The 15972-nt window shown below is 39.4% G+C and overlaps 1 protein-coding gene across 1 annotated transcript; it reads right to left on the reverse strand.

The window, feature by feature from the left end:
* Positions 1 to 115: 115 nt before the first annotated feature.
* On the reverse strand, positions 116 to 12984 carry LOC138966176 (putative ferric-chelate reductase 1). The gene is made up of 6 exons (XM_070338307.1): positions 12559 to 12984; positions 8965 to 9195; positions 6313 to 6464; positions 3771 to 3862; positions 3046 to 3296; positions 116 to 2631 (listed from the first exon to the last, which is right to left on the reverse strand). The coding sequence occupies exons 2-6, from the start codon at positions 9179 to 9181 to the stop codon at positions 2255 to 2257; spliced, it is 1089 nt and encodes a 362-aa protein (XP_070194408.1). The 5' UTR covers positions 9182 to 9195; positions 12559 to 12984; the 3' UTR covers positions 116 to 2254.
* Between the last annotated feature and the right edge of the window lie 2988 nt (positions 12985 to 15972).

A 15972-nucleotide genomic window follows, 5' to 3' on the forward strand; every position in this document is an offset into this window, starting at 1 on the left:
GCGTGCGTGAATGTGTATGTTTGTGACTGCATTTTGTTCGGACGAGTCTAGAGTCTCTAAAATCTGAGAACTTTAGATGGGTACTGCTGAAACAAACACAACATAATTTGTCAAATAGGCAAAAAAGTATTTATTTACAATCTATGACATATGGTTCACTATTCATCTCAAAGTAGTAGTATCCCAGCAAAACAAACAAACAACAGCAAAAACACACGATACCAAGCAAATGTAAAATAAAAGGGAGATTATACAGACTAAAAATTGCGAAATGAGGCCCTCAATGATGTCATTAACAAAACAAACACACCATAGAATAATGTTAGCCTTGAAAACGATGAAACATTTTTCATAAAGCACTCAAACAGTAAATCTTAGTCACATAGAAGCAGATGATGTCGTCAAAAAGCCAAAAGACATAGCCATTTGTGGCAACATCCAAACAAATAACACAGACCGTATAATTTATACAATGCATAGTGTTGCTCACGTAAGTCAAAGGATATAACCATTTGTGGCAACATCCAAACAAATAACACAGACCGTATGATTTATATGATGCATAAGTGTTGCGCACGTAAGCCAAAGAATATATAACCGTGTCTGGCAACATACATACAAATAACACAGACCGTATGAATAAAAAACAAGAACGGTAAGTTTTGGGAACGTTTGTTATTGAAAACAATATAATTATCCAAAAAGTTTGTACGTCTTTTTGTTTTTGGATTTACAGACCGTATAATTTATACAATGCATTACATCGCTCACGTTCTGAACTTTGATGCACGAATGGAGAAAAAAACCGCTTGGCAAAGAACATGAAGAACTAAAATGACAAACAAACAAAAAAAGTCCTTGCGACTTTTGGTTTTGGTTTGGAAGCTTCAACACTCAAGCATCCAAAAAAGGAAAAAAAATACACGAACAGGAAACAAAATAAAATCAATTAACGAAAAGCTTACGCACTCCAAGCATCTGCATCGCCCGCTTGATGTTCTGGTTACTGTCAGGCTCGCCGTAAAAGATTGAATAGTAGCCCCAATAGTTTGACAAAAACCTCGAGATACTTAAAAAGGTTAAAAATAAGTTTTCACCCTCAAAATAACCTGGATTTAAAGGGCAAAAAACTCGATTTACCATGAACACAATCGCTGTGCGGGAAGGCGAACGTCAGCCAAGTCTCTAATTTGCTTAGGCACATTAGGCGCAGTTTCGTATAAAAATTATTTTCCAAATTTCCCCACTGTGTTTTATAAAATAATCATATTATGAAAGCACATACATTCTTATCTTAGTTGTTATGTATTCATTGTTAGTAAACATCGGCATTATTCATGTTTTACTTTAAACGCAATCATTGTTATTTATAGATCACAGGCACCTGATGTAAGTAGGTCACACACGTGTAAATGTTGTGCCCAGTCCTTGTTTTTGTTTCTGTTATTATTTTAGTTAGCAGGTCTAGTTGAGCACGTATTAAGTATCATGTACCCACTGCTAGTCATTGTGCATTTTAGTTAATGGACTGATGATGTCATTTGTATGGAGTCGACGCACGTGCGAGGATATGTATGTGTGGGAGGGGGGGGGGCGGGAGATGGAAGCTTGCTGTATGTTATGTAATGTATATATTGTGTGTGATACGTGGAAATGTGATACTATTTATTTGCATGTATGATACAGGTACAAATGTGATAATTGTAGGCTTATACTAGTGATTACTGTGTGTGATACATGAAATGTGATATGAATGCTGTTTTTATATGTTATACTCTTACTTTCTCCCAAGCGCAAGACAAATTCTTCTATGAAAATTGAAGCCAATAAAATTTGAGTTGAGTTGAGTTGAGTTAACCGTACTGGTGTGGTCACAATGTGTAGAGATGTGTTAAAGCTAAGACTTACTAAATATTGTATTGTTCACATTGAAATACATGCACTGTGTTTACCATGTGCCACATGTCTTGACAATTCACGCTGTGTTAAAAACTGGTTGCAGTAAGCGTGTTCAAAAGTGGAACGCTTCTATTAAGAACGTTGGCAAAGATGAGAAATAATTGTAAGATAGGTACTGGCGCTCGGGGTGGGTTGGCAGCTTGGAGAAAGGGCTTTCTTTAAAGGCATACTTTATGAAGCTAACTGACAGATCTATGTACACCATACACACAACATCACATTCCGACCATAACCCTAGTTTTATTCCAGACAACGCTATGTACAGCAGTTCATCACAAAGTTTAAAATCTTTTCTTTAAGACAACGCCAGAACAGTCCAGATCGCAGACAAAAACACCAAACCACAACGATACCACCAGCTTTTAAGCAAGAGCATGGACGGGGAGGAGGAGACAGCCTTCTGGTAAGCGGGTATGAGCCAGGAAGGATCTTTTGTCCCCGTTTCCTCCGTCGTTTTAACTTCGTTAAAAGAAGGTCCCAGCCAGGAGGGCATATTTCCATCTGCATCCTCTATTGATTGCTTCTTTGTCGTCACTTCCGCCTTCATCTTTTTTGTCATTTCCGTTTTCTTTGTCGTCACTTCCGCTTTTTTCTTTGTCGTCATTTCCGTTTTCTTCGTCGTCACTTGCGCTGCTTGTTTCTGCTTAGTCACGGTGCTTGTTTTGATCGTGCCTGAATGGTAGAAATTTGATATTAGTTTGGAATGTTTGGGCACGTCTGCCTTTAAGTAGTAACATTTGCAATAAAATGACAAGAATCAAGAGGAGATTTTAAATTCAAAGTATGTCCTGATGCGTCAATTTTCTATGGTTCTTCTTCGGTAAGTCACTATGATAAGAGTATTAGTGGAATTGATTTTCGTCGACCAATTTTGCGAAATAAAAATTATACTAGTTTCGGCAAATTTCGGTTAGCGCTTTGGCGAAAAAAACTAAAACAAACAAAAGCAAACACGGGAACGGATCTGCCGAAATGACGACAACATTTTCGTCGCTTTGAAAGAAGTGTCAGCGTTATTTCGACTACCGACGCCAACCGACATACCTGCAACAATAATCACCATCCTCACAATGTACAAGTACTTACTCATTTGTTTGCCTTTCGTGGTGGTGTCAGTGTCTACAAGATTTGTCCCATCCTGTGCGTCAGTACTCGTGGAAGTGGAGGAGCTTCCAGAAGAAGTTGAGACATCATTGGTAGTACCTGAAGAGGTCTCCGGCTTGGAGGGGGGCACAAGGGTGGTCGCACATTTGGGGGATATGTTGGCGTTGAGGTCCGCCACCACTGGAGATTCGACTTCTGTCCAGTACTCGTTCAGCTCTCGTACAATTGTGGCCCTGAATAGCAAAACAAAAAACATAGACATGGGATACGGACTTTTGTGCACTGAGTTGTATATAGGAATGGCGTGACACACGAAATACACAAGATTGCGAAACCTGTTCTTGATAGATAATTGTTTTGACTTTCAACTCGTACGTCAAAATTGCCAAGTTATGCCTGTTCTGAATTTCTGTCGATTTTTAAATGGCCCGTACCGTAAGTTTTTGTCAGGTCGATTTTGGGGTACCCTTATTTGCAAGGCGATCACGTAACCCATGTAAAAGAAATCTTTGATCCGAAAAGCGTGCCAGACAGCCAAGTTGAGTGCCTTTTATAGCATAGAAAGTTTGAATGAAATGACACGGGAATGAATGTTTTAGCTGGGGTACATTAAGGGGTGCAATACTTTTTTGTCGTTTTGTCGAGTTTATTACAAATTACTGAAACATTTCGCTTAATAATTATGTTGCTCATCACAGTGTACAAACCTCATTACCACGTGACCAGACGTCACAACCGGAGCCGTCCAGTAGAAAGTTTTCGACAGTTTCTTTCTGTTTGAATTGTGGGTCACTGCCGACTGCAAGAGAATTCACGGAAACGAATCCAGTTTTAAAACAGAGAAAACAACAGAAAACAAGTCGCGTAAGGCGAAAATACAATATTTAGTCAAGTAGCTGTCGAACTCACAGAATGAAACTGAACGCAGCAAGACCGTATACTCGTAGCATCGTCACTCCACCGCCCGTGGCAAAGGCAGTGCCCGTGGAATTGACAAGAAGAGCGGGGTATTCGTTGCGCTAAGAAGGATAGCACGCTTTTCTGTACCTCTCTTCGTTTTAACTTTCTGAGCGTGTTTTTAATCCAAACATATCATATCTATATATTTTTGGAATCAGGAACCGACAAGGAATACGATGAAAGTGTTTTTAAATTGATTTCGAAAAAAAAAATTTGATAATAATTTTTATATATTTAATTTTCAGAGCTTGTTTTTAATCCAAATATAACATATTGATATGTTTTTGGAATCAGCAAATGATGGAGAATAAGATAAACGTAAATTTGGATCGTTTTATAAATTTTTAATTTTTTTTACAATTTTCAGATTTTTAATGACCAAAGTCATTAATTAATTTTTAAGCCACCAAGCTGAAATGCAATACCGAACCCCGGGCTTCGTCGAAGAGTACTTGACCAAAATTTCAACCAATTTGGTTGAAAAATGAGGGCGTGACAGTGCCGCCTCAACTTTCACGAAAAGCCGGATATGACGTCATCAAAGACATTTATCAAAAAAATGAAAAAAACGTTCGGGGATTTCATACCCAGGAACTCTCATGTCAAATTTCATAAAGATCGGTCCAGTAGTTTAGTCTGAATCGCTCTACACACACACACACACAGACACACACACAGACACACACACGCACACACGCACATACACCACGACCCTCGTTTCGATTCCCCCTCGATGTTAAAATATTTAGTCAAAACTTGACTAAATATAAAAAATAGTATACGATTAACTACACAAAGCATTTTGATTGGTCTGACTTTAAGAATGCAATGGAGAATGGAAAACAAAAACAAGTCGCGTAAGGCGAAAATACAATATTTAGTCAAGTAGCTGTCGAACTCACAGAATGAAACGCAATGCCATTTTACTCGTAGCATCGTCAGGCCACCGCTCATGGCAAAGGCAGTGAAATTGACAAGAAGAGCGGGGTAGTAGTTGCGCTAAGAAGGATAGCACGCTTTTCTGTACCTCTCTTTGTTTTAACTTTCTGAGCGTGTTTTTAATCCAAACATATCATATCTATATGTTTTTGGAATCAGGAACCGACAAGGAATAAGATGAAAGTGTTTTTAAATTGATTTGGACAATTTAATTTTGATAATAATTTTTATATATTTAATTTTCAGAGCTTGTTTTTAATCCGAATATAACATATTTATATGTTTTTGGAATCAGCAAATGATGGAGAATAAGATAAACGTAAATTTGGATCGTTTTATAAATTTTTATTTTTTTTTTACAATTTTCAGATTTTTAATGACCAAAGTCATTAATTAATTTTTAAGCCACCAAGCTGAAATGCAATACCGAACCCCGGGCTTCGTCGAAGATTACTTGACCAAAATTTCAACCAATTTGGTTGAAAAATGAGAGCGTGACAGTGCCGCCTCAACTTTCACGAAAAGCCGGATATGACGTCATCAAAGACATTTATCAAAAAAATGAAAAAAACGTATGGGGATATCAATCCCAGGAACTCTCATGTCAAATTTCATAAAGATCGGTCCAGTAGTTTGGTCTGAATCGCTCTACACGCACGCACGCACGCACGCACGCACACACACACACACACACACACACATACACACACACATACACCACGACCCTCGTTTCGATTCCCCCTCGATGTTAAAATATTTAGTCAAAACTTGACTAAATATAATGAAAGTAGAATAATTAAACAAAATAGTTTTCAGTCTACCGCGCATTTACACACACACACACACACACACACACACACACACACACACACACACACACACACACACACACACACACACACACACACACACACACACAAACACACTCGAAAATGGGATCTGCTGACTTATGGTCAACCTTTTAACTTTTCTCCAACAACGTCAGATAAAAAAAAAAACTTGAACAAAATCGAACCTTTTAGCTTCTGCTGATTCACTGAAATTAGGCAGCAGAAAGACATTCTAGCGATTACATTGATCAGTTATATTTAGTATTCCTTTGAATTTCCACCAACGGAAAGTTTCAACAAATGAGGGTGCGTATTCACGTACACTTTAATTTGGTGCTTCGATCGTGTAAGAAGTTTGTTAATTGTCATTAAACTGCCTTTCAATTTTATAATCTTAGCCGCAGGTGGACTGGTTTTTCACATCGATCCTGAAAAGTTTAATTTTCCGGACGAAAATGGCAATTTCACAATTTTGGAAATTGCAAGAAACTGTATTTTGTACTTCTGAAAAGCTACTCACGTGAACGTCCCCAAAGCAATGTCTGGTCTGCAATTCTCCGTCGGTGGTGGTGAACATTCCCACAATCCTGGTCTCGTTCACGTTACATCCGGTCATGCGCGCTTGCAGGAAAAATCCTTTGTAGTAGTCGTCTCCTTCAGCCTGCACCACGACTGATGAAGAATATGAAAAAAATGGACAACAGTATAATAGAGCAGGTTAAAACCGGACCCACTTTTGGGGTGTTGCCTGTCGTGAACACATCTGTGAGGTATACGATATCTACTTTGACTGTCAAATAACACTTCCAAATACACACAGTATACGAACGACAAGAACTCTGCAGAAAATCAGTCTCATACTTCGCCAAAGCGAGGTTACTATCATGTACATATCCAGAGCTGTGTACCATTTTGTGACATGCACTTCAGTCTTTTCAGTAATATTCCAAATAGATAAGGATACAGACATGCAACACAAAATTAAAACATAGTATATATTTGTGTCCTTTTTATATTTAGTCAAGTTTTGACTAAATATTTTAACGTAGAGGGGGGGAATCGAGACGAGGGTCGTGGTGTATGTGTGTGTGTGTGTGTGTGTGTGTGTGTGTCTGTGTGTGTGTGTAGAGCGATTCAGACTAAACTACTGGACCGATCTTTATGAAATTTGACATGAGAGTTCCTGGGTATGAAATCCCCGAACGTTTTTTTCATTTTTTTGATAAATGTCTTTGATGACGTCATATCCGGCTTTTCGTGAAAGTTGAGGCGGCACTGTCACGCCCTCATTTTTCAACCAAATTGGTTGAAATTTTGGTCAAGTAATCTTCGACGAAGCCCGGGGTTCGGTATTGCATTTCAGCTTGGTGGCTTAAAAATTAATTAATGACTTTGGTCATTAAAAATCTGAAAATTGTAAAAAAAAATAAAAATTTATAAAACGATCCAAATTTACGTTTATCTTATTCTTCATCATTTGCTGATTCCAAAAACATATAAATATGTTATATTCGGATTAAAAACAAGCTCTGAAAATTAAATATATAAAAATTATTATCAAAATTAAATTGTCGAAATCAATTTAAAAACACTTTCATCTTATTCCTGGTCGGTTCCTGATTCCAAAAACATATAGATATGATATGTTTGGATTAAAAACACGCTCAGAAAGTTAAAACAAAGAGAGGTACAGAAAAGCGTGCTATCCTTCTTAGCGCAACTACTACCCCGCTCTTCTTGTCAATTTCACTGCCTTTGCCATGAGCGGTGGACTGACGATGCTACGAGTATACGGTCTTGCTGAAAAATTACATTGCGTTCACTTTCATTCTGTGAGTTCCACAGCTACTTGACTAAATATTGTATTTTCGCCTTACGCGACTTGTTTTAAAATTACATTTAGTCAAGTTTTGACTAAATGTTTTAACATAGAGGGGGAATCGAGACGAGGGTCGTGGTGTATGTGTGTGTGTCTGTCTGTCTATGCGTGTGTGTGTGTAGAGCGATTCAGACCAAACTACTGGACCGATCTTTATGAAATTTGACATGAGAGTTCCTGGGAATGATATCCCCGGCCATTTTTTCCATTTTTTCGATAAATACTTTTGATGACGTCATATCCGGCTTTTTGTAAAGGTTGAGGCGGCACTGTCACACCCTCATTTTTCAATCAAATTGATTGAAATTTGTGTAAAGCAATCTTCGACGAAGGCCGGACTTCGGTATTGCATTTCAGCTGGGTGGCTTAATAATTAATGACTTTGGTCATTAAAAATCTGAAAATTGTAATTTTTTTTTTAATATAAAACGATCCAAATTTACGTTCATCTTATTTTACATCATTTGCTGATTCAAAAAACATATAAATATGTTATATTTGGATTAAAAACAAGCTCTGAAAATTAAAAATATAAAAATTATGATCAAAATTAAATTTCCGAAATCGATTAAAAAACAAATTTATCTTATTCCTTGTCGGTTCCTGATTCCAAAAACATAATAGATATGATATGTTTGGATTAAAAACACGCTCAGAAAGTTAAAACGAAGAGAGGTACAGAAAAGCGTGCTATGCAGCACAGCGAAACTACTATCGCGCTGAACAGGCTCGTCAGTTTCACTCCGTTTTGCACAAGCGGCGGACTACGGTCATTGTGAAAAAATGCAGTGCGTTCAGTTTCATTCTGTGAGTTCCACAGCTTGACTAAATGTAGTAATTTCGCCTTTCGCGACTTGTTAAATACTTTCAATCCCTTTCATTGTATATAGTAAAGTCTCTCCGGGTTTATAACTTTCTTGGACTCGAAGATGTTACAATCCCTATCATTTTACCTTGTAAAGTCTCTCCGGGTTTATAACTTTTCTTGGACACGAAGATGTTACAATCCCTTTCATTTTATCTAGTAAAGTCTCTCCAGGTTTATAACTTTTCTTGTTCACGAAGATGTTACAATCCCTTTCATTTTATCTAGTAAAGTCTCTACAGGTTTATAACTTTTCTTGTTCCCGAAGATTTTACAATCCCTTTAATTTTATCTAGTAAAGTTTCTCCGGGTTTATAACTTTTCTTGTTCAGGAAGATGTTACAATCCCTTTCATTTTACCTTGTAAAGTCTCTCCGGGTTTATAACTTTTCTTGTTTACGAAGATGTTACAATCCATTTTATTTTACCTTGTAAAGTCTCTCCGGGTTTGTAGCTTTTCTTGTTTACGAAGATGTTGAAGGGCGGGTCCGAGGCTTGTGGCGCCGCCCCGTGACCGGTGGGCAGCATTGATTGACAGGCCATGTCCGGCGCACCCCCGGGGTATCCACGCCCACCTCGCACTAGAAACAGAAGTCCCAGGACCAGGTTCCACGCGGTGGTCGTGATCTTTTGCTGTGGTGTCATCGTGACAGAAAAGTCTGCAGTAAAGGAAAGATAATATTTTTAGTTCCAGTTTTAGTGTAAGAACAATCTGCAGAAAAGAGAAGAAGATAATAATATTATTACTTCAAGTTTTTTTTTTTTTTTTCTTTTTTTTCCCCTTACACCTGTTCCTTGTCCCGGTGTGCTCTCACGCCGCCCCGTCCCTGCACTCACTGCTCCATCCACATCTGAATTTCGTTCCGCTGCCAGACTTGCCGATTTTACAGACGCTCCAGGGAGGGATGTCGGGTCGTTGCGGTAGGCTACCCTCGGAAGATGACACTGCACTTCTGCTGAGTCACTTCGACGGTGTTCAGTAGTGGGTCTGTCCCGAGCTAACGGACGCAGCCCACTACCTACTATGCCCCCTACTAACGACATTGACTGCTAAGTCGCGGAGCCAGACTGAGTGAGGGTCCCCTCCAGAGAGCAGACAGCCACCACGTCCCTCCGTCGACCCCCCAGAACGTCACACGTTGAAGACTGACAGCAGAAGTACTTTTCAGGGAAGGATGGAACAGGAACACTGAGACCAAGGTCACCATGAGAGCTCCGGGCATGAAGGGCCACAAGAGCAAGGACAATTTATAATTTTTGGATGATTAATGAGATGAGGATGATTATAATGATGATGCTATGGATTTCCAATTTTGGTTTGAGACTACGTGACAGGGCAGCACTCTACGCTTACTGTCATAATATATCCTGGTGTCAACCAGGCCCGAGAACTGCAGCACCTGCGGTGTTGGTCAGGTAAACAGAACCTGAGCACCCTCAAAGTCGCATTCGTTAAGTGAATGACACTCGGCTGTGTGATTCCAGCCTTCCCATAGGAACCATAGCACTTCCACTGTGGGTAGGAGCCGACCGTAGCCCGAAAAACCCACATGACCCTGATGGGATTCGAACCCACGACCTCCCGGCCCACAGTCCGATGCGCTAACCACTGCGCTACGGGGGCCGGTATTACTTCAAGTTTTAGTGCACAAAAATTGCACTAAAGAGAAGAAGAAGATATTTTCTGTACGAAGTATTAGAGTAAGAAAAGTCTACAATCGGGAGAAGAAGAATTTTTTTTCAGTTTTAGTGTTATGTCAAAACATTTCTGCAATGGGGAGAAACAGAACACTCATACTTTACGTTCGAGTTTTAGTGCAGAAAAAAGTCTGCAGTAAAGAGAAGAAGATAACATTTTCAGTTCCAGTTTTAGTGCGAGAAACGTCTGCAGTAAAGAGGAGAAGAAAATACTTTTAGTTCCAGTTTTAAGTGTGAGAAAACTCTGCAGTAAAGAGAAGTGGATAATATTTTCAGTTCCAGTTTTAGTGTAAGAAAAGTCTGCAGTAAAGAGAAGAAGATCATATTTTTAGGTCGAAGCTTTAGTGTAAGAAAACTCCACAGTCAGTAACGGGAAGAAGATAATATTTTCTGTGCCTGTTTTAGTGTAAGAAAAGCCTGCAGTAAAGAGAAGATACTATTTTCAGTTCCAGTTTTAGTGTAAGGAAAGTCTGCAGTGAAGAGAAGAAGATAATATTTTCAATTCCAGTTTTAGTGTAAATAAAAGTCTGCAGAAAATAGAAAAAAAAGATATTTTCAGTTCGAAGTTTTAGTGTAAGAAACACCTGCAATTGGGAGAAAAAGATAATATCATAAGTTCCAGTTTCAGTGTAACAAAGATTTAAAAAAACCACCACATTTCCAGTTCCAGTTTTGGTGCAAAAAAGTCTGTAGTAAAGCCTGTAGATAACATTTTTAGTTCTAGTTTCAGCGTATTTTTCTACGAAGAAACTGATATATTGAGAACTCCTTTTCAAGATGCAAAACATTCCCTACAATACTTTTATTTTTACATTCTGCACAATTGAAATGACGCAAAATCTCCTGTTTTTGACCGCTCCTGCGATCGACACGTGCATCAGTAGGAATAGCATAGCACACGAAATACGCAAGCTAGCTTAACTAAACAACATGTTCTGGGTAGTTAATTGATTTGGCTTTCTTCTCGTGTGTAAAAGTTTTCAAGTTTTGCGTATTATGATTTTTCGTCGATTTTTAATTGGTCCTTTCAGTTTTTTCCCGGTCGATTTTGAGCGGCGATCACGTGACCCCTGTAACAGAAATCTTTTATCCAAAAGGGAATCCAGATAGTCAAGTGGACGGCCTTAAATGGCATATACAGTCTGAGTGAAATGACACGGGAATTAACGCTTTAATTGGGATGAGAAATTTTTGGCAATAATATTTTTGCTAAGTTTACTTGAACCGTGAAACTTAAATGAGGTTTAAAATGACAGAAGTGTTACAGGATTGATGTGGGACATACTTTTGCGCAAGGCTGACTATTGACCATCCATGTGAAACGGACTGCCTCAACTGGTTCAGACACTGCTCTGCCTTACTTTGAAACAAACCGGGCCGTCAAAAGAGAATGACAAAGGGGAAGCGTGTTTATTTTGGCTCCTGTCTTGCGTCTGACACGATTATGACTATTGCCCATAACGAAGGTGTCCGTCAAAAAGTTGGCCACGCTCAAAGGTTTAGTTCAGCCTTTCTAAGACCTTGGACAACCGTGGATATTACCATCAATATCCCTTGTTTTGTTAACTATCCGGTGTGTTTTGGGATCGACTTGAACAACGAACTGTTAAAGCCTTTTGCTGAGTATGATCCTAAGGCTTGGGATTATATCGAGCCTTAGTTTTTGCATGGGATATTTTTCTTGGCATGAAAGTGTTATTTCTGGGGAAGTTTTATGACGTGGTTGACAGAAAATGGATTTTCTTGTTGCTTGGAAATGAAAAAACTGTATAATTTTTCAAAACTGTACGAGACTCAAGCAACTCTTATTGACCATCTTTTTGCATAATGGTGATGTCCTGCAGGGAATTGCATACATCCAATAATAAATCATATACGCTTTATATTTATCAGTTAATGCTACTGAAGAATACAAGAGACATGTGAAATGTGGCGCTTTTGTTTGCATGGAATGATTGAGCACAGGTTTATTCGTGTTAAACTTTACATTTTGTCAAGATTTAAATTTTGTACACAACTTGAAATTCACTAAGTTTACTTTCACACATTCACAAAATTTGTGTTTTGCCAATTACGCCTTATTGTAAAAGCAGTCTGATTTGCAAAACCTGTTTGTGTCAAATGTTATGTTTATGATATGTATTATATTTGTTTCAAGTTTGATGCTTGTAAAATGTGTAACGTCCTTTTGCCTCTCTTATAAATCTGACCGTTATTTACACCCAAGACCATAATTTAAACACCAACAAAATAGTTGGACGATTTGATAACTGATGTTTAGAAGAAAAAACGAAAGAGAAGAGATTTAGAAGGAAGTATCTTACCTGTTTCACCAAATGTATCCAATGAACTTTGATCCACGTTTCCGCAGCGCAGTAGATTTATACACTTCAAATACTTCACAATACTACAAGATGTGCAGTCTGAGTTTTAATACAGACTAATTCCTTTGTCCGTTGTCATTTTTCCAAATGAGTCTTTCTGACACCAAGACAAAATCCAAAGTCCGTTCCGCTTGCAAATTATGAATCTTGATTTTACCCCGGTTTTCGTCTTGTTTTTTTAAATATAATTTCTCAAGCAACCACTTTACTGGAAAAATGGAAAAACAATCTTTCCTCGTTTTGTGACTTTCGATGTCAGGCACACGTAATTAACGTATCTAAGGCCACACAATCAAGACCCCATTATTCAAAAAAAGCCAGATAACAGCCAACAACCGATGAGCCTAAACTCCAAATGAGCCTCTTCCGAAGAGATCAGGGAGGTAACTGTTTCACGAACTCCAGCTCGCAGACGACCGGAACATTTCGTGATGACGTCATCGGTTCTGCGACGCCAGCGCCAACGCCACCTGCGCCCACATATCAAGTCGCTCCTCAATTTCTAAAATTACACGATCCCGTGACAGAACGGACACTGCACCGCGTGTAGACGAGAAGCGGGGAGGGGGGGGGGGGGGGGGGGGGAGGAGTAAAAATAAAAGAGGGTGGTAGTGGAAGGTAGAGAAGTCTGTGCTCTGGCCAAGAAAGTGTACCAGAGAGAAAAAAATGTCCTAGGTATTCCTGTTATGAGTGATGCAACTCTTTTCACAAGACTACAAACGAAAGATATCCAAAACAAACACACATTTAAAAGATTACCGGGTCTGCCTCTTAAATGCGTTCCTTGGGCTCACGCTATCTTCGTCGCAGTACTGTTGTCTTCCAAGAAAAGGGTGACACAAACCAATGCCCATGCAACACGCTTCACTTCAAAGTTCGAATTATTGCAGAAATGAAGTTAAAATAGTATTATGATCACCTTCAAACCTGATATCAATTGTGCCAAGTCGACTTTGCGAAGTGTAATTCACGAAGCTCGCTGCACGAAGCTTTGGCACTGAAGATTCAGTAAAAACAAGAAATTCCTCCGAGGTAGGAAAAACACCCCCGTCCTTACCATTCTCACTGCCACCAACTGAGAAGGTTATTTCCCTTTGACCATTAATATGTCCCTCTATAAGTCCTTGTAGAATCTTAATCCACCAATAACTCCCTAACCGTGTGTTTGACTGGTCCCAATTTTTGTAAGGACCGTCTCAGGAATGTATAGAACCTGTTCACCAAGTTTGGTGACGATCGGTCCGTTCATTCTTGAGATCTATATGCGAACACAAACACACAAACAAACAAACAAACACATCACCGAATCCTATACACACCCCTATACCGGGGGTGTAAAGATTTCGCGAACAACCCCCAATCGTAAGGCGCCGGCATGTCTGTCACAATCATCACGAACCCCAGTTATTTATACATTCACAACGTGACCCGGATGCAACCAAGGCTGATTCTGGCTGAACCATAGCCTACGTTTTTATGATTTTGATCTAAACCTTTTCTCATGTTTATCAAGAAGAGGTGACCTTTCATTGGCAGCTTAAAACCAGGATGTCTGGGACATACGAATGTTTTTCCGAGGATCTGGAAAAAGGGCGATTCTGAAACTGAGGTCCCTGGTTAAGGCGGTTGAACACGCAGGCTTGCCAACTTCAAACAATGTGTCTGGCATTGCCAGCAAAAATGTATACACAAAAGCGCAAATACGTAGGGGTACTTGGGTAAAAATGAAACTTGGTCGAGGGTTCCGGGGTGGGGATCTTTGTGGGAGGAAGGGGCCTTCTGGCGAAGCCTCGAAGAAATTCCAATAAATTGAACATTACACATTGGCTTCTCCGTGTGCTAAGATTGGCAGAAAAGGCGTTTTTAGCGTCTATCCGCACATCCCATCTCAGAATATATCAGCTTCCATTGGGAGAAACGTTCTTGCAAAATGTCTGGCCTGAGCATTGCCCATCCAACGAATTTCGCCCTGACACACACACTTTCTCACTCACAATGCGGCTTGCATGATAGCTGGCAACTGTAAAGCTACAAGCAAGCAAGTCAGACAACTTGGTGGCCCGGGGGACAGTTTTTGTGTTTGGGGTAAATTAGGAGAAACAATGCCTGCGTGGACACGATCAATATTTACCGGCCGATTCAACAATGGCGTATGCGAACGAGCGGGGACATCGCAAAAAGTCCTGGAGTAACTCTGGATCTGAAGACAGCCTGGGACCTTGGCAGTTTAGCGTAGCTTCGCCTCTCGTGGCGCGCAGAGGCAAACACGGTTTTGAATGAATCGTGTGTGCGTTGGTATTTATTTCATGTTTCTTATTCGTATTTCATCCGCCAAAAAGCACTCGAATGAGGCTAGTTATTATGCCACCTGCCAGAGAAAAATGCCGTTTGTTGGATGTGTGAAAAAAATGAAGCATCTGTTGATTTTCTTGAACGTCAAGCGTCCATATGGGTTGAGGTTATTGTTGTAACTGTTACGTAAGTGAAAAAAGTGTTAGAAAGGTGAAATGCTTTCATATTGCCATTTTTGGGGATGAATTTTCTAATTCCTTCTGCGTCATTTTCTCTGACCCCTCAAAAACTTGGATTAAAACTCAGATGTATAGCTCATTCTTGATCGATCGCAGATGCACAGCTCGCATTTATCCTTTTGCTTGATACCGTCTGGTTCTAGGTTGTTTGAAAATAGCAGAAACATGTCAAATTACAGCGGATGCTTCATAAATATTGAAAGAAAGTCAGCCACAAAACACCCCCCAGTGTAGACAGCTTGTATGTTTTGAAATTGATGAAAGAAAAATGAACAAATAAAAAACAAACAAAACACACCCACCCACCCACCCACCCACCCACCCTATTTGCAGAAAACCTTGTTATTTAAAAAATTATATTTTACATCAATTATCCTAAATAACGGAATTTTTGGTTTACCTGTTCATACTGTATTTACCAGAATGAGAAGACGCCAATAGAAAGCAGGAAAACCATGCTTCTAAAGCAAAAGAGAATATTCCAGACAGCTATTGAGGGCATTTTGGCCGAGTGGCGCCGAGAACCAAAATGATTCTTCTTCTTCAGCGTTCGACGGAATGATTTAATATCCATGCTTCCAGCTGGGATCAAATCCAAAATCTTAAAGTAAAGACATTTTCGTGGACGTTTCAGTATTTTTAGTTAAAATGATGTCCGTTTTCAGGATGAAATGGTTTAACCAACGAGGCCATTAACTCTTGTTAACAAGGCACTCTTTAGTTAAAAGATAAAACGTCACAGCAAGTATGGAACCCATGCTTTTGAAGCACAAGGATTAAGATTTCTGGAAACCTTTCAACGGTCTTTCTGTGGACAGCCGAA

Source organism: Littorina saxatilis, linkage group LG5 (assembly GCF_037325665.1).
Source record: "Littorina saxatilis isolate snail1 linkage group LG5, US_GU_Lsax_2.0, whole genome shotgun sequence".
Lineage (NCBI taxonomy): Eukaryota > Metazoa > Mollusca > Gastropoda > Littorinimorpha > Littorinidae > Littorina > Littorina saxatilis.

What these genes read in the sequence shown, in the direction of transcription:
- LOC138966176 (XM_070338307.1), bottom strand. Translation starts at nt 9,181, where the DNA reads ATGACACCACAGCAAAAGATCACGACCACCGCGTGGAACCTGGTCCTG. An exon ending in ATTGCTTTGGGGACGTTCAC is followed by an intron (nt 3,863 to 6,312) that starts GTGAGTAGCTTT and finishes ATTCTCTTGCAG; the next exon opens with TCGGCAGTGACCCACAATTC. An exon ending in CACGAAAGGCAAACAAATGA is followed by an intron (nt 2,632 to 3,045) that starts GTAAGTACTTGT and finishes TCTACCATTCAG; the next exon opens with GCACGATCAAAACAAGCACC.